General features: G+C 44.4%; 1 protein-coding gene across 4 annotated transcripts in view; it reads left to right on the top strand.

Moving 5' to 3' along the window:
- Positions 1–25,600, top strand: part of GRIA4 (glutamate ionotropic receptor AMPA type subunit 4) — a 224,142-nt gene that overhangs the window by 90,319 nt on the left and 108,223 nt on the right. For all 4 annotated transcript variants that reach the window (XM_035115662.2, XM_060273856.1, XM_035115663.2 and 1 more), the window contains exon 3: positions 9,235–9,474. In XM_035115662.2, coding sequence (XP_034971553.1) covers positions 9,235–9,474 — 240 coding nt within the window. The remainder of the gene's footprint in view (positions 1–9,234; positions 9,475–25,600) is intronic.

Genomic DNA, 25,600 nt, shown 5'->3' with positions numbered 1-25,600 from the left:
TAGCTAATGTTTATATGTATCCTATATAATAAAGTCCCTGTGTCTCTGTGTCCAGTCCCTGTGTCCATGTGTCCGCGCTAATGCGCATGTGCTCCACGGACACAGGGACTGGACGAAGAGGCACACGTGCGCGTGCTCTCCCCCCCCCAACCATCTGCCTCCCATTTCCCTTTGGCGGCGGACCAAGATGGCAGCATCGGGCTCCGGGGCCGCGTTGGCGGGAGCCCGGTCCGGCTCCCGCCGCCGCCACGGGCCGCGGCCCCGGAGCCCAATGCCGTCATCTTGGTCCGCCGCCTCCTCCTCCTGACAACCCTACCTGGCCCGTGAGAGGAGCGACGGGGCCACGGCCTTCCCTCCTTCTCTGTGCTCGGCCGCGGGACACGACAGGAGAGCACTTTGTTTAATTGCGTTCCCGACACACCCTGCGGCTGAGCGCAAAAAGGGAGGGAAGGCCGTGGCCCCGTCACACCTCTAGCGCCCGTTTTCTTAACGGGCTGAATGAGACTAGTTTAAACATAAACTGGAACATAAAAATACCTTGCTGGATCAGGCCAGTGGCTCTTCTTGTCCAGCATCCTGTTATCACAGTGGCCAATCAAATGCCTGTGGGAAACTAGTGAGCAGAATATGAGCACAAGAGCACACTCCCATCTTGTGGTTTCCAGCATCTGGTATTCAGAAGCATTGGCTAGTAGCCATCATGGCTAGCAGCCACTGTTAGCCCTCTCCTCCATGAATTTCTCTCACTGCAATAGAATCACAGAATTGTACAGATGGAAGGAACCTTGAGGATCATGTAGTCCAACTCTCTGCAACGGAGGAATATGCAGCTATCCCAATATGGGGATCAAACCTGCAAATGATGTTATCAGCACCACAATCGAACCAACTGAAAGCCATTCGAGTTGGTGGTCACCACTGCCTCCTTGGGGAGCAATTTCTATAGTTTGATTTACCCTGCCTTGCCATAACTTCAGTGTAGCTTATGTCAGTTGGCTTTTGTACTTTTCCCTAAGTGCTCAAAGTACTTCATTATCTCTGTAAGCCTTTTCTGACAACGTCAGCCCGTGTTGTTAGCCTCATATTGCAGAAGGTGGCCTGAGTCTGATGAGAAAGAGTGACTTGTTTAAGTATGCTTGTAGCTGAACTGAGATTTGAACCCAGGAGCTTTGTGGGTCAGGAGCTCACATTCTTCAACTCAGCATTACACAAAGGAAACCAGGAGGAAGTAAAGAGTAAGATTAGCAAGCAGCAGGTGGGGATGAGAGGTAAATTGTTCCCCTAATACTGGCAATCTACTTCACAAAGCTGACCAGGCTGGGATTTTCATGATTCTGATAAAAGGCTGTCCGGTCACACAAAATTGCTCTAGGCATCTAGCTGTTCCGTCTGACCTTGGGAATGTCACTTTTATCTGTAGTCCTAAAAACATCCATACCATGCTAGCCACTGAAGTCAGAATTGCATTGCTTCTTTTATTGCCAGCAAATCCTTACTCACTCTGTCAAAATGATAACACTGCACCGCATCTGTCAAAAGAAAACCGGTCTGCTTTTATGTCTTTGGGTTATTTCAGATAGTTGCTTTCCAGTTGTACCAAAGCTTGCTTACCCCCCCCTTTTTTTTTTTTGCTTCTGGAAGTCACCTGTGTCACGGTCCGGTCAGCGGGTGGTTGAAGCCCTGGCTGAGGACATCAGGACCAGAGGCAAGATAGTGGTGTAGAAGCAGGAACAGGTGCAGGGCTGAGGGTCCAGCAGCAGGCAGTTGCAGGGTCAAGGAGCCGGGCAGAGGCGAAGGTCTGGGGGGGACGAGGAGCAAGGCGTCGGCGAGGCAAAGGTTCAAGGGTCGAGGATCAAGGTGTTGGCAAGGCGAGGGTCCAAGGAGCAAGGCGTCGGCAAGGCAAGGGTCCAAGGGTCAAGGATCAAGGCGTCGGCAAGGCAAGGGTCCAAGGAGCAAGGAGCAAGAGGCCAGATGCAACCAGGCAGGGATAGTGTTGCTGTGGCAAAGAGCTGAAGGGAAATGCTGAGCTTTTATCCCTCCCAGCTCCTGCCACCAGGTGCAGTGAGTTATCAAGTGGCCTAACCTGAGTGGCCACTCCTTGCTTCTCCAGCACAAGCTGAGGCAGGCCCCAGTCCTGCAAAGCACTACAGGCCCCAGAGCCTGACTCCTGCCCATACTCCTGACAACCTGAGAATCAGGGACTGCAGGGCGTAAGCCTCATGGGCTAAGACAGAAACTTACCCCAAGCCCAGTACAGTAAGCTGCTACCTAGGACTTTAGGAAGTCACATCATGGATCTTTCTTCAGGCACAGATAGAATCAGCCATGTGCCACTGAAAGGATGAAACTTTCTGGAATGTTGGCCTTGTGCCCTGGCGTGATTCAAAAAGCAGCATCTTTGGAGACCTGCTCTTAATACTCCTGCCCTGTCCCTGGCTTCAGTTTCTGGCTCCAGCTCACATTTCCTGCAATGTAGGGAGCACTCCTTACCCTGTTTTTGGAAAATGTGCACCAGGGGCTGTGCTTCATAGCCAGCCACTCAGGCTTTTACCTCTAAGTATGTTGAAGATTCCTGAATTGCAGGGGATTTGATTAGATGACTCTCAGAGCATCTCCCAACTCTATAATTCAATGAATACAAAGAAGAAAATAGTTTAGAAGTCATTGGACCACCACATATTACCCTAAGTTCAGATTTAAAAGGTATTATGAAATCTCAGAATCAAATGACTTTTGACCAAATTTTACAACATCAAATCCATAACTTGGTGAGAAGACTGTGAATTAGGGTGGAGCTAGTTTGTCAGTCGCCGTCAAAAGTAGCGCAAGACTGCTGGGAAAAGGGCAACAGGATGGATGCATAGCTGACAGTTTCTGTCAAGCTCATGAGATGCTAATGTCTGCACAATCAAAGATGCCTCCAGCTGAAGCCCTGCTTGCAAAGATACAAAAATGCTGATTAGAACATGTGCATGTTATATTTGTGGGTAAGACAACATAAATACAGTTGTTCTTTCAGCTGCTTAAATGGTTGAGAGACTTTACCAAAGCACCCTTTGGTTAACGTGTTATGACACACTTCTTAATCAAAAACATGCTTCTTATTTGTTAATACCATCATTTTACCAAGTTGACATATGTAGCTGTATTATGTAACCTTGTGTGTTGCAAACCAAGATAGAAAACGGTGGCAGGAACATGGAAAACTGTGTACTGGGTTCTACGCAAGGCTGTAGGAGCAGAAAGGGATTTCTCCTTTTCTCCCCATAGTTTCCTCCTTGATCTCTTCCAAAGGGGCCCCCTACCCCATGGAGAGAGGGTTGTTGAGGGTGTACAGGGTTCTATAGGTCAGAAGAGGAGGAGGAAGCAGAAGCCTGTTGTGCATGTAACAGCAGCATTGAACGCAACCCATTGTATTTTTCTGCAGTGTAATTCTTGAAGCTGAATAACCTTTGTCCAAACCACTGAAATGCCTTGTAGAATACCTGCATGCGTATGTGTCCACAAGGAGGGAATCCTGTAGCTGTGAACTGAGCAGCCTAAGGACACTATATCATGAAGATGTGTTTTCCTTTCTGAAACTGTCATGTTCTTTGTAGCTGTTTAGGGAGGCTTTTAATGTTTAATAGATTACTGTATTTTATTTTTCTGTTGGAAGCCGCCCAGAGTGGCTGGGGAAACCCAGCCAGATGGGCGGGGTATAAATAATAAATAAATTGTTGTTGTTGTTGTTATCTTTTCTATTGAAGCCGTAGGATAGGAGAGTCATGTCTCCTCTTCTATGCTTCTCATGCAAGGTTGTTTGGGTGGGTGGGTGGCGGAGGGGGGCATGGATGGAGGGATTGTGTAAACAACAGCTCCCATGACATTCATTTTCAAATATTATGTCGGACTGTGGTGTGGGAAAGCACAATTTCACAATTCGTTTGAGAGAATTTTGTGATGTCAGACAATCCTTTAGTAAGAGACTGTCGTGGAGGCTGTAGATGCTTAAATGCTGCTCTAGTCAATTTGTTTTCCATCCAGCATGTGATTTAGTTTATATTGTTTTCATTCTGGGTGGTTTCATTTTCATTTCATTTTATTCTGAGCTCTGAACTTGCAGCCTGTTCCTCATCTCTGCATGTGTCTATGCAGGGACACCATGGCAGTGATCTTCATAGGGTTGCCAGACTCAATAGAGGACATGACTTCTGTGCCTTTAATTGCCCTGCTCTCTTTTGAGTCTGGAAACCTTAAAGAGACACCAGCAGACCCTTTGCTTGGAAATTAAACAAAGGGTCTGCTGGTTTCTTTTTAAGGTTTCCAGACTCAAAAGAGAGCAGGGCAATTAAAGGCACAGAAGTCCTGTCCTCTATTGAGTCTGGCAACCCTAGATCTTCACTGCACAAAGTGACCCCCTAGAGGTCCCTGTATCATCTCTGTTTTGCGGATTAGGGTTCTCCCTATATGAGGACGACTTCCTTGCAACTGTGGTAACCAAGAAGTGGAAGAACACCCAATCCACACTTGTACAGAGAGGCCTTTACACGTTGGTGAAAGCTGATGATGTTCTCTTGGATGTGTTGTTGGCAAGACACACCTATACAGGCAGAGCTGTATCCCTTCTCATTTCCTGTCAGAATTTTCTGGGATGTGTAGGTGAACATCCTTAATTGCACCTTGCACAGCTGCATGTAGAATCCCACAAACATTTTAGCCTTTCTTTTCCTTACCTGTCTGGCTGCCCAGTCTACAAATGAAAGTATTTCTACCCACTTTAGTTGAATCCCACTTAGCGAAAGCTTTGCTGACAAAATTCATAAATACAAAGAGAAAGTGCTGAGGTTATTCTTTCCTCCCTTCCTGAAAATTAATAGTATTTTTGTTTGAAGTGGTTGGAGGGGGAAGAGGTACATATGATTAGTCTCCAAAGAGTTACTATGTTTAAAATGCTATTTTTTACTAGAACAGACAGTTGAGTTAATAACAACCCTCCCATTTTTAAATTAGAAGCACTTTCTTGAGAGGAAAGAAATACTAGCTTTATAAATGAGCCTGTTTTCTTTCTTTTCAAGATAAAGAAGAAAGTGGAATACTGATGGTGTAAAATTGGACAATCAAAGTATTTGCTACTTAAAAAGGGGGAGAAGCTTATGCCCACCTCCTTTTTCATTTAAATAGATGTGAGACTACATTTTATAAGGGGGTTGTGAGATTTATTTCTGGGAAACTGATTGTATACAGAAATGCTGTTATTCTAATCAGTAGCAGCACATTCCTGCTTGAGTTAGGGAGGACAGGGGATACATACGGTATTTATCTCTTTTAAAGCTCCTTCTGGTTAAGACTAAGAAAACTATGGAAGAAATCTGGTTGTGTCAGGTTTCCCATAAATCTTAGATGTACATGATTATTGAGTTGTTCTCACAAGTAATTTGAATTTCCTAGAAGTTCCTAAAAGTTTGCAGTTAAGGAACAGGATGCAAGCAAATCACTTAAATCTTTAATGGTGCAGGATGCCAGAAGGTCCACTAGTGGTCAGCGGTGGAGCTTCATGCTCCGCCACGAGGGGCGAAGAACTGACGCGCTGCCCCCAGGGACGTGGCACGCGTTCTGGGGGCGGGGTGCACCATGCACAGTGGCGGGGCGGGGCGCCCGGCCGCGATGGCATCCCTGAGATCGTGCCACTCAGGGCGCCCCGCCCCTATCTTCCTACGCCCCTGCTAGTGGTGGTTTTTCCTGGATAGCATGGTCACAGTAATTCATGCTGGAGCTCTCTCATAACACTCGAGGTTGGAGTTATCCAATGAAGCTGAATGTCAGAAAATCCAATACGTACCAAAGAAAGTGTTTGTTTCACACACACACACACACACACACACACACACACACACACACAGTTGAAACTATGAATTCGCTCCCACAGGAGGCAGTGCTGGCCACCAACTTGGATGGTTTTGGAAGAGGATTAGACAAGTGCATAGAGGGCAGGGCATTCAGTGGCTACTAGCCATGATATGCTTTGCCTCCACGGTTAGAGACAGCATGCTTCTGAATACCAGTTGCTGGAAATGGCAGGTAGGAAGAGTGTTCAGGTCCTTCTTCCAGGTTTCCCTATAGACACCTGGCTGGCCACCATGAGAACAGGGTGCTGGACTAGGTGGGCCACTTGCCTGATCCAGCAGACTTTTCTTAAGTTGTTATGATATGTTCTTGGATTTCTGTAATGCATTCTACATGAGGTTGCTCCTGATAATGATGGGAAAGCTTCAGCTATTGCAAAATTTGGATTTTGGGCAATGAAGTGGGGCAGCTTGCTGGAGGCATATAACTTATAAGCCCTGAATGACTTAAGACCTAACTACCTCCCACTGTAGAGTCTTGCCTCCTTTCTGGAGGAACGGTAGCTCAGTATTAGAGCCAACCTAGACATGGCACCAAACACTATCATCTGTGGTGATGGAGAGGCACTTCTTAGCATCCCACCATCAGATGTTGTCTAGTGTCATTCCTAGGTTGGCTCTGACATTGAGCTGCTGCTCTTCCAGAAATGTGTGTACCCATTTCCCTTGCAGCATGGGCTTGACTGAGCCTAAGACTACTCACATTGGAAGGGAGAATCATGCAGCTAGGTTGTCAGCCTGATATGTTTGTGTGGCTTGGCAATGGGTAGGATAGGGCTGGGAATTTTTTTTGGGGGGGGGAGTCTCATGAAATGCAGGCCTCATCAGGGATGGTAGGGTTCATGGTTACTCCAAGTCAGTTCTGCTGTGATTTGCAGGGTGAAGGTGCAGCTCTGGTCTCCGCTTGCAGTCACCAATGCATCAACACAGTCACACGGATTGGTTTCAACTTTCACTTTTAAGGGGATGTCACTCATATTTTGTGCCACTCGTTTTATCTTTCCATTCACACATTGCTTCCTCGGTTTTCTTACGGCTGTTAAAAATCTGTTAGCAAAACACTGATGTATTGGAAAATGGTATTTTAGTTTCCAGCAGCTGCTAACAAACCTTTCCTTCTTGTCATGTTTGAGAAATAAGTTGATAAATAGTTTTTAAATTGAGCATGTTTTGAATTACAGGAGAGTGGGGGGAAATGTTAGTCAAGTAGCGCCAGCTTTATAAGTAGTGTTAATCTGCCTTAGTTTCTTATAATTAAGACAAGGATGAACTTTGCTGCATAGAAGATAATAGAGATTGCACCATTATGAGGATTACCCAATCCTTCAAAGTCCTGGTTTTCCTATTCTTTTTTATTTCCAGTGAAGATCTTTCAAATTATTGTTGTATGCTGTCAGCAGCAGTTGTCTGTGAAGATGATTTGCAAATTGTCCCATTATGATATTCAAATTTATTGTAAAAGAAACATATATATATATATATACTTCAGCATAGCTAATTTACAGCTAATTTAATTTTCCCTTCCCATTTAGTTTACATAAAAAATGCTTTGCAAGCTTCAGCTATTATCTCAAAAAACTTATCCTGGGTTGAAACAGCCTTTAGAGATAATTCCCAAGAATTATTCATGGAATGCAAACCTAATAATTAATTAAAATATATAACAAGAATGCCTTTTGAGTTGCAATGTGCTCTTTAGTTGGCACTTATGCAAACAAAGCTGCAAGCTTCCAATTTGGCATATGATCTAGTAACACTAAGCAGGCATTTTCCGCTGTTCCTCGGAGAGAGTACATTTAAGTGAACGTGTAAGTCATTGTCTCAAAGTTCTGGAAGTTAGAGTTATGTGAGCGATATTGCTGTGGTTTATGGATATTTTGGACTGCTGAGGCTTGAAAGATTTGGTGGAAAGAAACAGGGGATCCATAGATGACGTTTTATGAGGTACCTATCAGGGCATTAGTTCCCGTAAACACCAAGCATTCTTAACTTTGCATCTGTGCCAAGACCTCCCATGTGTGTCGTTGAGCCTGTGCTTAAAGTTTTTTTTATATATAAATTGAACGTTCTTGAAACACGGGAAACAAAGTTCCACTTTATTGTTATTTTTTCACAGCAGCTTATTTATCTCTCCTCACATCTGGTTACATCTACTTTGGCTACGTTATATTCCTCGCTAGCAGATCAGCTATCTAGCAGAGGAGAAGCAGCAAGTGCGTTTATCATTTAAACAGCTGATGGGAGCTCCCGGTCGAGCTCAGAGTTGTCTACACACTGGCAAGCACCTCTCCAGGGCTTCCCACAGCAGTGTTCTGCCAATAATACATAAATTTCCAGGACACACCACTCACCAGATATTGTGCTGCTGTGATTGATATACATTGAAGGGTGGTATGTGCCCCAAAACAGGTCTAAAGGTTTGCATCTAAAAAAATATATTTGTTGCTTGATTTTTGTTCCTTATGTGTTTTTATCATATCCTGGTCTATTGTAATCGAGAGAATTAGTATGTGTACCCCCTACTTCTATAGTTGCCCTATAGCCTATTCAGCATGCTCTGCTTATGTATGTAGATGCTTTTACCTTATGCCAGGCACCCCCAAACTGCGGCCCTCCAGATGTTTTGGCCTACAACTCCCATGATCCCTAGCTAAGAGGACCAGTGGTCAGGGGTGGTGGGAATTGTAGTCCAAAACATCTGGAGGGCCGAAGTTTGGGGATACCTGCCTTATGTCATGGGTAGGCAAACTAAGGCCCGGGGACCGGATCTGGCCCAATCACCTTCTAAATCTGGCCCACGAATGGTCCAGGAATCAGCATGTTTTTACATGAGTAGAATGTGTGCTTTTATTTAAAATGCATCCCTGGGTTATTTGTGGGGCATAGGAATTTGTTCATTTCCCCCCCCCAAAAAATATAGTCTGGCCCCCCACAAGGTCTGAGGGACAGTGGACTGGCCCCCTGCTGAAAAAGTTTGCTGACCCCTGCCTTATGCTATCTGTAATAAAGATTTTACCATTGACACACAGCATGTTTCCTAGCTCTGGAGGTGTCCGGGATCGAACCTGGAATCTTTGGCCTATAAAGCATATGTCCTAACATGGACCTACTTGGGCTTCTGTTCTCAAAGGATGTGGATGTGTGGATCATGTATTTCATACTACCATTCTGTGAAAGTCTCAACGGCCACTAGCTCTGCTGCGGAATTGCATGACACTGTTCCTGCATATTCTCAGCTGCCCCCTCCTAATCCATGGTCGTGATGCTGAACTTGCTATCTTAATTAGCAGGAAGTGTTTTATTGTTGTTGTTTTTAATCACACCTTTTCCCCGTTTTGCTTTCTTCCAGTCTGCTCCCAGTATTCAAGAGGAGTTTTTGCCATTTTTGGACTGTACGATAAAAGATCAGTACACACCTTGACCTCATTCTGCAGCGCCTTGCACATCTCCCTCATCACGCCGAGTTTCCCCACCGAGGGCGAGAGCCAGTTTGTGCTGCAACTGAGGCCTTCCTTACAGGGAGCACTGCTAAGCTTGCTGGGCCACTATAAATGGAACCGGTTTGTCTTTCTTTATGACACAGACAGAGGTAAGTAGTGTAACAGCTTTCTGCTCAATTCGTTTACAGCCAGATGCATTTATGCACCTTAGAAAGAAGATGATCCTGGTTTTTTGGGGGGTGGGGGGGACTTCACATTCTTAATGTAGGCTGCAGTTCTACCCCCCTGGGAGTGAGCAGCATTGAACTCAATGGGACTTACTGGCTTTTATTTTGCATTAGGTTTTAGCTTTCGCAGGTGCCAAAATTAGCTTCAGAATAACAGCAATATGTTTGAAGAGCTCCAAAATGAAAAGCAGGGGGGGGGGTTGTCATTAAAAGCATGCACACAGAAACCCTTCATGATTCTTAGACTCGCTTAATATTATGAAGTTTGCAAACTTCTTGATGGGTAGGGTTGCCAGACTCAATAGAGGACAGGACTTCTGCGCCTTTAATTGCCCTGCTCTCTTTTGAGTCTGGAAACCTTAAAGAGAAACCAGCAGACCCCTTGCTTGGAAATTAAACAAAGGGTCTGCTGGTTTCTCTTTCAGGTTTCCAGACTCCAAAGAGAGCAGGGCAATTAAAGGCACAGAAGTCCTGTCCTCTATTGAGTCTGGCAACCCTATTAATGGGCCGTTTGAAAGTGTTCAGCACTGAGGGTTAATAATCCTGAAATAAATATACACACAATCCAGCAGCAGAGAGGTAAGCACCTCTAACCCTTATTAATTTCAGTGGGTGAGATTCAAGGCTTGAAGGACATAGCAGTGAGGCAGGACAGCATCTGTCTTGCATGCAGGCGGTACCTGGTAAGGCTAGGAGTGTCCCCTGTCTGCATCTCCAGAGAGTTGCTGGCAGTGATTGTGGATGATAGTGAGCCAAATGGAACATTGGTCTGACTCAGGAAAATGCAGCTTCCTATGTTTCTGTAACTGCAACACATCCTGTATCATAGAATTATCTACAATACGAACTTGAGCTGTGGCTTAATATCCGCTGTGTAATATTATGGCCGATTTTTCTAAACAAGCAATGCCGTTTAACTGTAGCCCTCCCTTAGCACGATTTGCTGCGCTGATGACTTTGTGCACCTTTGCATGTACCGCTCACGTCTATACTGAATCTTTCCCCCCCTTTGTTTTTAAACTGTTCAGATAAGAAAGCTTTGAAACAGTATCTATGGACCCTATTGAGCTGTTGACGTTTTTTAGCTTGCAATCTGTTCTGTGATCAAACTGAAGTAATTAGGAATCAAGTAGGAAAACAAATAAACAATTGTACTTCTTCATGCAAAGCCAAAAACATTTGCAGTGTTTTTTATTTTAAAAAATACCCAAAACAAAAAAAAAACAAATCAATCCCTAGCCTGAATTCACCTTTTCTCATCAAAATTTCAAAGGCTAATCACAGGCGCAGCATATTGAAGTATGCAATGCACACCAAGGACGGCTTCAGAATCTCATTTCTGACAGCACACTTTGTAAAGCTTTCTTCAGGAACTTATCTCAGAAACTTTGAAATCTTCAATGCATTTTTGAAATGGAGATGAAATAGTTATTATGTGGTGGATTTTTCTGCATTTGAAAAAAAAAATCAGTATGGGAGGTGTGTTCCTTCATGACAGCATAAACAGCGAAGAGCGTTTGCAATGTGAAGACTTAAAAATTTTATAATGGCATAATATTTCATGGGGGCAAGACCTAATTTGTCAAATGCATCTGATGAAGTGGCTTCTAGCCCATGATGCTATGCTTGTTATTCTTGAAGGTGTCACAAGGCTGTCTGTTGAAAAAAATACAATGAAAATGTAAATGAGCATCTCCCCTCCCCCACACATTAGAGGGGTTGTTGCCCAATTGGGGGGGGGGGAGGTTGGCTATTTTTCACCAAAAAATGTAGTTCCCACTTGAGAGTGTTTAGCCAGCCGATTACAGTTGTCCCTTCCTTTCTCATTTACTTCCATGCAACTTGCAATGCCATTGAGAAACACTTAATTAAATGCATGTGTTGTGTAAAGGAATAAAACTCTCAGCCAATTTTGTGTGTTTTTTTGTAGTTGAAAAGTTCAGTCTGTTCTTGCCAGGGGGTTTGAAAACTCATAAATGGTGCAACAGGCGAGCTTAGGAAGGTCAAATTTGTGTGGGGAAGCCTAGTTACTATGGGAACCTGAAACTTTATAAAACTGAACAGCCCTTTTGACTGGCTACGAAGTTGGAAAGGGAAACTACCATGAAGTATCTAGTTACAGGTAGGTAGCCGTGTTGGTCTGAGTTGAAGCAAAATAAAAAAAAATTAAAAAAATTAAAAATTAAGGTGCTACTGAAGGAATTTCTTTATTTTACCATGAAGTATGTAGGATAAATTAAGAGTTGGAAATCAGAAGAATGAGGCAGGAACAGAGAATGTTGCAGAGCACCCAGACACAATTGACAAAGGCTGAGCTGAAAGAAAGAGGGCTGGAAGCTTCACTGCCAGTAAGTGGAAAGAAATCAGTTTATTATTAGGTTTTGAGTTAAATAAGGAAATAGTCTAGACAAGTTAGATAAATGTATTTCCCCACAAAGTCATTTTGATATCATAAGTGATATTATAAAAAGGTAAATATTGTTGTTGTTTAGTCGTTTAGTCATGTCCGACTCTTCGTGACCCCATGGACCAGAGCACGCCAGGCACTCCTGTCTTCCACTGCCTCCCGCAGTTTGGTCAAACTCATGTTCGTAGCTTTGAGAACACTGTCCAACCATCTCGTCCTCTGTCGTCCCCTTCTCCTAGTGCCCTCAATCTTTCCCAACATCAGGGTCTTTTCCAAGGATTCTTCTCTTCTCATGAGGTGGCCAAAGTATTGGAGCCTCAGCTTCACGATCTGTCCTTCTAGTGAGCACTCAGGGCAGATTTCCTGAGTGCTCAAAGGTAAATATAGTTCAATACTATTGAACTATATTTATTGGTATTGGTATCTTCCCCCCCCCTTTAGAAGTAATGTTTGCTTTTCAAAAGCTTTAGTCAAAGAAGTGAGGAGCAGGTGGGGCTCATGAACCTGGAAAGGTCATCCATCTAGGAGAAGGAAAACTCTGATCCTAAACCTCCACTGCCTTGTGAGGTATCTTCAGGAGAAGAAAAGGCCAAGGAGTAAACCCTACACAAATCTGGCAGTCGCTAAGATGGTTGGATGGCGCCTTGTATGCCTCCTTTCGGCAACTCCTGGAGCCAAGCTGGTGCCAGTGTATTGCTCTGCTTTCCTTTGGACCACATCAATGAGGTCAAGAGGAGGGACATTGTCTGGGCAGTCCATACACACTGCCCATACACACTGCCCAGGCTAGCACCCTGGGGAGGTCACTTTGTTGCTGACAGCACCCTAAAGGTGCACTCCATTGTCTCTTGAGACAGATGGATGCCAGCAACAAATCAAAGCTAAACTAATTGTTGGCTTAAAATTCATCTGATGCTCTGATTTTCACCCTGTGATTCTGAGTGTTAGCATCCACATGAGTTCAGAAGGACCTTTGCAGTGCTCCACAGAAGCGCATGGCTACTGAGGAGTCCGTAGTTTTTTTTATTACACTTTGTCTCTCACCTTGCCTCCAAGGAGCTCAAAGTGCTCCTCCCACTCATTGTCCTCCCCGTCTCTATATCATCCTCGGAACAAATCTGTGAGGTAGGTTAGGTTGAGAATTGGTGACTTGCCCCATGCCACCTAGTGAGCTTCATGACTGAATGGGTTTGAACCCTGGTCTCCCAGGTCATAGGCTGATGTTTTAACCACTACACCACGTCATTCACTGCATAGAGGTCCAGTTTTATGAACCACCACTGCAGTTTGACGCCTATATGTGAGGCTGCCATACCTTGCCTTCTTACAGCTGTTTAAACAGTCACTGTAACCATACAGATGAGGAGTTGAGTGAAAATGGCCTCCCAAAATTCTCCATGCTCTTTGTGGGTGGCAAAACCGATGCTTGGGGTGGCAGGTGGGGACTGAGAAATTACCCACCAGTCTTTCTCAGAAATTATCTTCTGAGAAATTTCAGCCGCGCTATTATTGAATGAAACTTTTTTTGTTAGGCCATATTGGCGGATGAAGGAAATAATTATTCTGAGAGAGGAGACTTGGGAAAGAGTAGGGAACAAGCCCATTGTTTCAACAAAATATGAAAAAAATTAAACAATATTAAAACTGGGTCTGCAGTTGCAACCCAAGTCAGCCCTACTGGAAATTGCAGGAATCATGTGTTGAGGCCCCCATATGCAGAATCCAGTTCACCGCATTCAGCGTGCCCACACAATCTTTACTAAACTGTGGGTCTGTTGACAGGTGTGCGCTTTCCTGCAGACTGTTGCATTTCACCTGCTGAGCTTCTGAGTCAGGGCTTGCTTTCTGACAGAAATACTTCCAAAGCAAGTGCATAAGTATGAGTTTTCCAGTGAGAGCCAGTATAGTTTACTGAATACAGTGTTTTATTTTTCTTCCCCTGCAAGAACTGGGTGGTCTTGAGCAAGTTACCATCGCCTATCATTCCATTACAGTGGTGCCTCGACTTACAAATTTAATCCGTTCCGAAGGCACCTTCGTAGGTCGAAAAATTCGTAAGTCGAAAAGCGCCATTGGAAACGCAATTTCCCTTAGGAATGCATTAGAAATGGGAAAATTCATAAGTCGAAGCAACCTCATCAAAAATTTATAAGTCGAAAAACCCCATCTAAAACTGCCGCGGCTTCCGTTCGGATGTCGAGAAATTAGTAAGCATGCGGCCATTTGCCCCATTCGTAGGTCGAAAAATTCAGTTGTCGAGTCGTTCGTAAGTCAAGGTACCACTGTACTTGAGAAGTGACCTTCTAGGAGGTGTCATTGTGAGGGGGATTGGAAAGCACCTTGTGCATGAAAAGTGCCATGACAATGATTAATCATAATTACAATAAGCAGTGTTTTGTTTGGGAAACCATAGCAATGTTTGTTGGAAGCAGCGTTGTTTTACATTGGAAAGGTACCTTTGAGTAGATTTTCTGGGGAACAGCTGCATTGCTAGGGTGCACAGAGCAGTTAGCAGAGTGTGCTGCGCGGTTTTATTTCAAAGAGTAAATTGAAATTTGCTCAGATAAAAAGTGTCATATTGAACACAAACCATAAACAGGAGACTGTGATCGTAAGGCGATCTGATGCATTTGAGTGAGTTGTTCAGACAGGAGCTGGCAGCTTTAGTGCTTGTTGCAACCCCTACATAACCTTTGGTATTGTATACGTCAAATGGCAAGCAACCTGGGAGGCCCTGCAAATACAGCTGAGGTCAGATTAAAAATACAGGAAGCATATGCAGCAGAGTAACCCCCCCCCCTTTTTTAGTAAATGTGCCAATTTTTAGAGGTTTTTTTTAAAATATATTTTTAAATATATATCTGTGGGTAAGGGTGCGGTATTGGAATACTCGAAAAGAAAACCAAATCTTTTGTAACAGATGGTATTAACATGCAGTTCAGTTGTGAGGTGAAAACTATCTGTATCATGAAATAATGACCCCACATTTATTCCATGCTTTCAAAATGTTCAGAAATCCACTGCCATGCTGTGCTTTTGTATATTTTATTGGAACCATTGGGATCAGGTCACTGATGGAGACAGGATACTTAGTGGATTGGACAAGGTTGTTTAATGTCATTGATTGATGGCCCCAACCACTATGGATAGCTTCCAACAAATATAAAACCACAGTAAAACATCAAACATTAAAAACTTCCCTACACAGGGCTGCCTTCAAATGTTTTCTGAAAGTTGTCTCCTTGACATTTGACAGGAGGGTGTTCCACAGGGAGGGTGCCACTACCAAGAAGGCCCACTGCCTGGTTTCCTATAACTTCACTTCTCACAGTAAGGGAACTGGCAGAAGGCCATCGGAGCCAGATCTCGGTGTCTGGGCTGTACGATGTGGGTGAAGATGCTCCTTCCGGTACACAGGCATATAGCCATGACATATGCATTTAGAAACAGACATGTGCATGTTCAGAATGATGAATGACTGTACATGTAACAACCAGAACCCAATTTAGTGTGGATACCCTGGTTAAAATATACAGTGGTACCTCTACTTACGAATGTTTCTACTTAGAATGGAGCTCCGTCCGCCATCTTGGATGCGGTTTAGATAGGATTTTTTTCTACTTATGAATTTTTAGATAGGGTTGCTTCTACTTACGAATTTTTTCTCCCAATGCATTCCTATGGGATTCGACTTACAATTTTTTTCAACTTACGAATGTGCGTTCGGAACACATTAAATTCATAAGTAGAGGTACCACTGTATAACAAAGCTGATGCCAGATTTGTTGTTGTTGTTTAGTCATTTAGTCGTGTCCGACTCTTCGTGACCCCATGGACCATAGCACGCCAGGCACTCCTGTCTTGCACTGCCTCCCGCAGTTTGGTCAAACTCATGTTCGTAGCTTCGAGATTTATGCCAGATTTATGTGCCCTATATTTCAGACTTTTGACAAAATATTGGATGCATTTAAGGATGCTCTGAATACAGCTTCTAAAAGTAAAACAGGACAGATAATTAATTTTCATATAAGTGTCCTGAGTAGACAGCAGGTTCACGGTTAATATGATTGGCGGGTGGACCGAATTTTGTACAATTTTGCATACGGTACGCAAGAGTGATTCAGGGCTGTCTTGGTGTCTGTGCTCCTGGATGGATAGTGATCTGTATGCAGCAAGCAACAATGGTTCAGATCTGCTTTGCAAAACTTTGTACCTGCTTTTGACGATAAGCGTCTCAAACATTTGATGCCAGCATGTGGGCAGGGGGGAAATATCCTTGAAAATAAAGGGACAGGTTTCACACATCCCAAGGGTGTCTCCTGCTGTTTTTATTTTTCATTGTGAAGGAGACGCTGGGATTATTCTCAAATGTGAGGGAGAAACCCTTTTGTTTCCAGAATAGGAACCGCATTTGTCACCGAGAAAACAGGTGCTGTGATATTCTCGACAGGATACCAAACACAGCCTGTTTAAGCAGCATCTGTTGTGCCAGATACCCTCCTTAGTGGTTGTGAAGTACAGCTGGAGTCAACTTCATTGTCTTACACCAGAGTATCTCTTAAAGCAAGGCACTGGTTTCCAGGAAGTTCCTTCAGAGTTACCTCTTTGGCATGTCTTGGTGCATCATTAATAAAATGGGGGTATTCAAGGCCACTAATAAACCTAAGGTCAGTAACACTGGCTGACAGACAGTTGATAAATGAAGTATCCTGCAGAGCAAGCATCCAAGGAAGCCTTGAAAAGAGTCAAAGGAGGAAGCCAGCCACACATCCAAACTCGTATGCTTTAGAATTTTATTTCACTGTGGACATCTGAGTCCGGCAGCTGCTGTATTTAGCCTTTTATGCAGCCACAGGTGTTGGCTTCGGCGCTGGAACACATAGTTGTGGGAAACAAAGGCAGGCATAGTGGCAGCTGCCAGGGCCTGGCAGTGGTGCCAAATAAACATTGAATGTAAAACAAATATATGTGCCAACTGGGCTCCAAATTGAGTTTCTAGTTCAGGAAAATTAACTTGTCTTTTGAGAAGCATTATCTGAGGACTATAGACGAACATCCAAAGCTGTTACAAGGTACAAGTCACGCATTTTGTTGAAATGGGGTATGTGTATAAAAAAGCAAATAAAAAGGGGGGGGGGGACACATGCTTTGCAAAAGCAGAAGCTTACTAGCTTTCCTGAAACTATTTCACATTCTTGCACACACATTGGGACAAGTTAATCAAGGGTTTAATGTCCGCTGCTTCACTGGAATAAAGCAAACCTAACATTAAGTCAGTGAGAATTTCTGGAGGGGCTGCATCTCCAGGAACTTATCACAAACTTTCTCTCTGTGGCCAGGATCCAAAGATCTGCACCAAAGGACTTTGGTTTCTTTGAGCAGCAGACCTCTAGGCCATATTACCAGCCTGTTTCTGAAAGTCTCCTGAATTTCAAGAGTGTGTGAAATCCACTTTTCTCTAAAGGCTTTGACTTTACCCTCTCATCCCAAAAAGAAAGGGTGCATAGCTCAATGGAAGACCACATGCTTTCCATGCAAAAGATCCCAAATTCTACCCCTACCACGTCCAGTTAAAAGGATTAGATATCTGGTGATGCCAAGGTGAAATACATGCATTTACGGGTCCCTAGCTACACCCGGGCCTGTGTGAGGAAGGGAGACCTGGCCAACCAGTGTCCACCTCTGTTTGTCCTTCCCTTCCTGCAAACTTCTCACTGCCACCAAGTGGAAGTGTTTACTTCTCCCTGGCTGCCTCCACCAAATAGCCTTTGGACCCATGGGGCTCTGTGAGAACAACTCTTGGTGCTATGGGGTTGAAACTTAAGCGTAGGGTGGATAAAAGATGAGACCACTGCTGTAAATTCTGTCTTTCTTTCTGTTGTATTTATTGTGTGCTCGCTCTCTCTCTCTCTCTTTTTTTAAAAAGACACTTTCTCTTTTTTTGAGATATTTCCTTTAGGTGGCTTATCGTAAATTCCCCATGGAATTTGCATAAAATGTTCAGAGGAGGATGCTACAAAGCAAATTTAATAGATAAGGAAGCTAAGGAAGAGAGGCTGTATAGATGAATCAGCTTCCTATTAAGCTAAAAAAAAGTGACTAAAAAAAAAAGTACAGAAAAGGCAGAATAAATGCAAATAACATCCAGCATGGATAAAAACTAGCAAAGTTGAATAGGGTCATGGGGCTTAGAGAAAAAAGAACAAATAATGCAGATCATTTGAGAAATGGGGGGGGGGAACCCACCAATATAAACAAACAAAAATCCACAGCTACATTTCCTAAATTCAAACTTATCACCAATAATATGTTTTGATTATATAAAGTCAACAAATGTTCAAAAGCTTGGGAGAACTATTATAAACAGGGCACATGTAGGTGGTTAAGTAAAATTAATTGGCTGTGGCACAGATGCTTAAATATGTGTATTAAATAAACAGAGGGTTAATTGTTTCCTTGTACTTGGACCTCACTGGGGAAAACTAAGTGCAGCAAACTGGTTTCATTTAGGAACCAGTCAGGTCTACACCTCCTTAGCTTCACAGAGCTACATTTGAATAGGGCATTGTGTAGGTGTTTTATATGCTAATGTTAGAAGCTTCTGAGCCAAGATGGAGGAGGTGGAGAATGTAGTTTTAAACCAGAGCAGATATAAAGTGGGTGGGAAATGAAAACCTCAGATGGAAAGAATCTGTGGTATATGGTTATCTCTTGACGCAAACTTTATAGGAAGGGCAGGGAAGAGCCAGCTGGGAGCTCCTTATGCCTTTCGAGTATTTGAGAGCCAAACATTCAAAAGGTACAAACTCCTCTACAGAATCAAGGCAGCTGATAGGAGCTAGCCTCAAAAGTAATTGACCGTAGTACAGGGGTCCCCAAACCTACCTGGCTTTGGGCCAGTTCCTCTGGCGCCAGTCACGCGGCGGGCCAGAGGGCGGGGAAACACGTTGCCATATGCGTGCACACTCACTTTTTCTGGCGCAGGCCAGCGCTGGGAATGGCTTCTGTGCATGCGCAGACGTCATTTCCGGTATACTTCTGGGTCGGCGCAGTGCCAGAAATAGCTTGTGCGCTGTGCCAACCCGGAGATTGGCAACTGCACCACGGTGCGCTGGTAAGAGTGGGCGGCGGGGGTCGTCGGGGGCCACACAATTGGCTCATGCGGGCCGCATCCGGCCCCGGCCCTAGTTTGGGGACCCCTGCCGTAGTACTTAGGGCATGCTATCACATATACATGGCCAAAATGGCTAGGGATTAAGGTTGAAATCAAGAGAATTATCTAAAGAAAAACGTGTTACGACAGATGTGTGTTCAGGTCACAACAAATGATGAAGAATTTCTAGGTATCCTAAAAGACCTGCACCAATAACAGCTGGCCATTGAACCAACCAGATACAAGGCGACTTTGCACCTAATCCCCAGTGATCTGTGTTGGGATCAGTTAGGATTAGGTGCACTGAGTGGTAACTGGTTTGAAAAGCAATTATTGGGAAGATTTCTCTCTCTCTCTCTTTTTCATCACCAGTTTAAAAACAAAACAGAAAACCTTTTTCAGATAAGATTGCATGAAGGTGTGGTAGTCAGGAAACATATACCGTGTTTCTCCGAAAATAAGACACAGTCTTATATTTATTTTTCTTAAAAACAACAACACTATGGCTTATTTTCAGGGGATGTCTTATTTTTTTTATTATTAAGTATGGAACAGTTTAACCTACAAGGTTAAGCTGCCTATCACTATGTCTTATTTTCGGGGTATAGCTTATATTCCTTGAATGCTTAAAAATCCTGCTATGGCTTATTTTATGGCTACGTCTCATTTTTGGAGAAACAGGGTACATACCTTTGTTACTGGCCAAATTTCATAATGTAATGTGGTTATCAGTCTGCTACTCCCCAACACATATATCCAGTCTGGATTGACTAAAAGACACACAGCGAATTGGCAGAGATCCATAACTCATTGGCTCGCATTTTTCATTCTGTTTAGCAAGATCCACTGAGTCTGTTTTATATCATATTTCCTTCACCACTAACACCAGACTTGTGAAACCTGTCACATATTCTTATTGAATAAATATTTTTATGCACTTCATATGTTAAGATTTATGTAACTTGGGAGGAGTTTAATAAAAATCCGGCCTGACTGTTGGAATTAAAGTTGGGGTGCATGGGATTCTGTTTGGCTCAGTTTTGTATGAGAACCTGCTTCAAGTACTCAAAAATTTGAGAGCTCCTGAAAAGAAAAGAAAAACCCAAGGGTAATGCATGCAATAACCTGATTGTAAAAAAAGCTCAATTGCTTTCCGCTTGCATGCTAAAAAGGGGTGAAGGGAGTGGTTGCAGGGGGGGGGGGGAATCTAGCAGGAGGAAGCAGCTCAATACACAAGCCAGGAGGCTTCTGTTCTGATTCGCTGTCCTTACCTGCTTGTCTGTCATTTCCTGAAATGATTGTGGGAATTGAAATTTCAAAGCACACCATCAGCCACATCCTTCGATTGCCAGTTTATATGGAGAAAATAAGAAGGGGGAATCATTTACATGGGTGGGAGAGCGAAGGAATTTTATGGAGAAGAAAATTCACAGCATGGTTCAAAGCAGTGCTATTTTTTTTCCTAGAAAAAGAGGTGCCAGAATTCACCATGAACTCCTCCTTCATTATCTTATAAGGGCAATGGTGCCCACCTGAGAGGTGCGGGAAGTGAGTTCTGGCTGAGAAGAAAAGCCCTGGTTAAAGTCAAAATAATAATAATAATAATAATAATAATAATAATAATAATAATAATAATTATTATTATTATTATTTATTATTTATACCCCGCCCATCCGGCCGGGTTCCCCCAGCCACTCTGGGCGGCTTCCAACAAAATATTAAAATACAGAAATCCATCAGACATTAAAAGCTTCCCTGAACAGGGCTGCCTTGAGATGCCTTCTAAAGGTCTGGTAGTTGTTGTTCTTTTTGACCTCTGGTGGGAGGGCATTCCACAGGGTGGGTGCCACTACCAAGAAGGCCCTCTGCCTGGTTCCCTGTAACTTGGCTTCTCGTAGCGAGGGAACCGCCAGAAGGCCCTCGGCGCTGGACCTCAGTGTCCGGGCAGAACGATGGGGGAGGAGACGCTCCTTCAGGTATACTGGACCGAGGCCGTTTAGGGCTTTAAAGGTCAGCACCAACACTTTGAATTGTGCTCGGAAACGTACTGGGAGCCAATGTAAGTCTTTCAGGACCGGTGTTATGTGGTCTCGGCGGCCGCTCCCAGTCACCAGTCTAGCTGCCGCATTCTGGGTTAGTTGTAGTTTCCGGGTCACCTTCAAAGGTAGCCCCACGTAGAGCGCATTGCAGTAGTCCAAGCGATAGATAACTAGAGCATGCACCACTCTGGCGAGACAGTCCGCGGGCAGGTAGGGTCTCAGCCTGCATACCAGATGGAGCTGATAAACAGCTGCCCTGGACACAGAATTGACCTGCGCCTCCATGGATAGCTGTGAGTCCAAAATGACTCCCAGGCTGAGCACCTGGTCCTTCAAGGGCACAGTTACCCCATTCAGGACCAGGGAGTCCTCCACACCTGCCCGCCTCCTGTCCCCCACGAACAATACTTCTGTCTTGTCGGGATTCAACCTCAATCTGTTAGCCGCCATCCATCCTCCAACCGCCTCCAAGCACTCACATAGGACCTTCACCGCCTTCACTGGTTCTGATTTGAAAGAGAGGTAGAGAATGTAATTAGAGTCTGCTGGATCAGGCCAATGCCACAAGTAATCTAGCAACCTGCTCTCGTGGTGGCCAGCCAGATTCATGTGGGAAACCCACAAGCTGGACCGAAGCTCAGGAGAAATCACCCCTCCTATGGTTTCCAGCTACCAGTATTCAGAGGTACTTTGTCTGCACTTGGGGAGGCAAAGCATACCCATCGTGGCTAGTAGCCATTGATGTGCTTGGATATATTTAAAATCCAGTTGCAGCAAATCATATATGTTTGAGTCTGTTGTGGCTGATTTATAATAAAAATAGGCAGGGCTGTTTCTGAGGAATTAAAAATAAAATAAAAAATCCTTCCAGTAGCACCTTAGAGACCAACTAAGTTTGTCATAGGTGTGAGTTTTCGTGTGCATGCACACTTCTTCAGATAACTGAATTATCTTCATTTAAACTGATATTTCAGAATATAAGGATAATGCAAAATGTGTGTGAGGCTTCAAAAAGACTAAGATACTCCTATATCATTATTCACTTTAATTTGCAAAATTGTTTTCCGAAATGCTTACTTCATATAGACCAATTCAGGAGGAAATCTGCTTCATTGCTAAAAACTCTAAACCTTAAAGCACTCTCACTGTTGCCCTGTTATGCAAAGGAAGTGATGAGGAGTGAAGAGGGCTTCAAGCGTGAGGGTGCATTGAGAGGTATGAAAGACCAAGCTAAAATGCTGATTACCAGAACCTCTTCTCCTCTGAGAGAGAGACATTTCCAGCGTTACCAACACACAGCTGTTAAAACGGGACGTTGTTCAATCAGGCGCAGTCAGGGCCGTTCGGCTTTCACTTGGACAATTCTGAATGCAGGAAGTACAGAATGAGCGGCGGTGGAGGGGTGGCGGCGGGGAGAGTCGTAGAGAAGAAATGGTTGTCCCATAAATGAATCGACAAAAACCAGAACATCTGCTCATCAGAAACGCCAGAAAGTAATGTTGTTTTATTTACACAGCTCTTCCTGATGGCTGTGGCATACATAACAAGTTTGGATGATTGGAATCAATGTTAGTTATCTTTCTTGGCTGCATGTCTTTTATAGCATGTGCATTTCTTGTGTTTAAAGCCCTCAACAGCATTTAAAGCTTGCATTTGCTGCATTGAATCTGTAGATATGAGCCACTGCTACGCTTTTGTTGTTGTTTAGTCATTTAGTCGTGTCCGACTCTTCGTGACCCCATGGACCATAGCACGCCAGGCACCCCTGTCTTGCACTGCCTCCTGCAGCTTGGTCAGACTCATGTTCATAGCTTCGAGAACACTGTCCAACCATCTCGTCCTCTGTCATCCCCTTCTCCTTGTGCCCTCAATCTTTCCCAACATCAGGGTCTTTTCCAGGGAGTCTTCTCTTCTCCTGAGGTGGCCAAAGTATTGGAGCCTCAGCTTCACGATCTGTCCTTCCAGTGAGCACTCAGGGCTGATTTCCTTCAGAATGGATAGGTTTGATCTTCTTGCAGTCCATGGGACTCTCAAGAGTCTCCTCCAGCACCATAATTCAAAAGCATCAATTCTTCGGCGATCAGCCTTCTTCATGGTCCAGCTCTCACTTCCATACATCACTACTGGGAAAACCATAGCTTTAACTATACGGACCTTTGTCAGCTACACCTTTACTACCTCTTATGTTCAAACTAGGGCTGGGTTATGTCAGGTTTTCAGCATCGTGATGTATCACCAGCCAAACATCGTGATCTGGCAGTACACTGCAATGTTGAAAGGACAAGCCGCATTGGCCCCAGCACCACAGGGTGTCGGGGTGAAACTGCCACCGCTCTCACCAAGGGAGATGAGGCAGTTTCACCCCAGCGCCTCGCAGGGCCAGGGAGGAGACAGGGGCTGGGGGCTGAGGGATTCCTGTTCCCCAGGTGAGCATTCAACTGCTCCCACCCCACCCCCCAGCTGAACGATCCCTGATACCTCTCCGGATCACCCAGCCCTATGCAGTAACAAAGGCATGACTGTGTGATTCCCCCAAAGAAAGAAGTGCAACTAAATGTTGATTTTGACTGACAGCATCAAGGGGGCGGATAGAAGAGGGGCCAATTAAAGAGTAAGGAAGAACTGGCAGGGGGAGTATAGAATCATCACACATTCTGAGAAAGGACAGCAGCTTCTGGGCAATGGCAGCAGCTGCTAAGTTTCACAAAGAGCTGTATTTTTCTGATAGGGTAGAAGGATTAAATGTTTCATTTTCCCACATGGAGTAAAACCATGGAAAGAATATCCACCCCTGTTTTTCAGATATGACCTCTTCACCCTTCTCCTCTGCAGATCCGTGATCATTAATATAAATTGCCTCTCCTCTCTCCCTGATGGGTAGGAGAAACAGAATGGGGTACCTCTTTAGAGACCAAATAACAGTGTACGATGCATTTGAGTTGCCTGCCAAAGTATTCCCTTTCAAACCAGCAGGTTTTTCTCTCTCTTTTTTCAATGCTGCGTTGTGGTGGAGTGTCAATCATACATGTCACTTATAATTTTTCCCTGTACCCCTTTGGGCCTGTCCACCAACCTGCAGCGAACCATTTGGCGATTTCTCTTTTTCCACCTGTGCGCGGCTGCAATGACATCCTGTCTCTTAATGCTCCCTTGCCAATTTTTAAACATTCTGCCAAGCAGGGAGAATTAATAACAAGGTCTGAAAATGTATTTAATATAGCCCCAATGCCCCTGTGAGCCATTCTTACTATTTTGTTTCCCGGCCCACACTCCTTGCTGACATTCAGGGCCGTATAAAGAATGGAAACTTAGATAGGAAAAAGTAGGAGGAGCCCCCGGGACAATTGATTGGCTGAGATTTAACTCTGCAGAGTGTTTAAGCAATTGTGCAATTGTCATCATTCTGCAGTCATTGCTGTTGAATATTAAAATTACTTCAGGGAACCCCCAATCCAAAACCGCAGTTCCAACAAAGCTACCCCAAAAGCACCATTTTTTGCTAGTGACTCTCTTCTGTGGGACAATGAAGAAATTTTATAAAGCAGCCTCTGACCTGAGGAAAGTTACATTGGCGATGGTGTATTAAGAGCAGGTCCACCCAGCAGTTTTCTTGTGCTTCTGTGCATAACTGTTATAAAAGTTGCTTTCAGAAAGGGTCATTTTCAATGAAGAAACAGTGGTGTGTGCTTGACCCTTTTCTGAACCTGTTCTTTCTTTGCTCCAAATTGTTCCCACTACTCCACACCCCATTCTATTCAAAATGTTTGTTTAACCTTTGAAATTCTTCTTGGGGCAAGGAACTTGGGAAACAGTTTAGGGCAAGCGTCGGCAAGGTTATCTGGCCATGGGCCGGATCATTCCCACGGACATCGCCCGTGGGCCGGACGGGCGCAGCATGATGCCGGAAATGGCGTCTACGCATGTCTGCAGTGCCAGAAATCACTTCTGCGGCTGCGCAGACGCCGGAAATCGCGCCTGTGCAAAAGCGATTTTCAGCGTCTGGGCATGCGCAGATGCAATTTCTGGAGCTGCTTGGCAAGTCCCCGCGCCACACTGTGCCGGTTTAGCACAGCGCACGGGGGGCTCGCTGAGCAGGCGGCTCGGTTCACGGGCAGCCCATGAGCTGGATAAACGGCCTTTGTGGGCCACATTCCGCCCATGGGCTGGAGGTTGCCGACCTCTGCTAAACATTCCTTACCTAGCACCCACCATTTCTTTGCCAAATCTCAAAGCAGAGATAGCCATTGCGGTGCCTTCCATATGTTGTTGGGCTACAACTCCCATAATCCTGACTATTGGCCAAGCTGGCTGGGGCTGATGGGAGCTGGAGTCAAATACCATCTGGAAGGCACTACATTGATTATCCCTGCCTTAGAATGTTGTTACATGTGTTTATGTGTATCATTTAATTTGGCCCGCAAAGGGAGAGCCATGATGTGGGTTTCTAGC

Source organism: Zootoca vivipara, chromosome 4 (assembly GCF_963506605.1).
Source record: "Zootoca vivipara chromosome 4, rZooViv1.1, whole genome shotgun sequence".
NCBI classification, from domain to species: Eukaryota; Metazoa; Chordata; class Lepidosauria; order Squamata; family Lacertidae; genus Zootoca; species Zootoca vivipara.
This window is presented reverse-complemented; position numbering and strand designations above follow the sequence as displayed.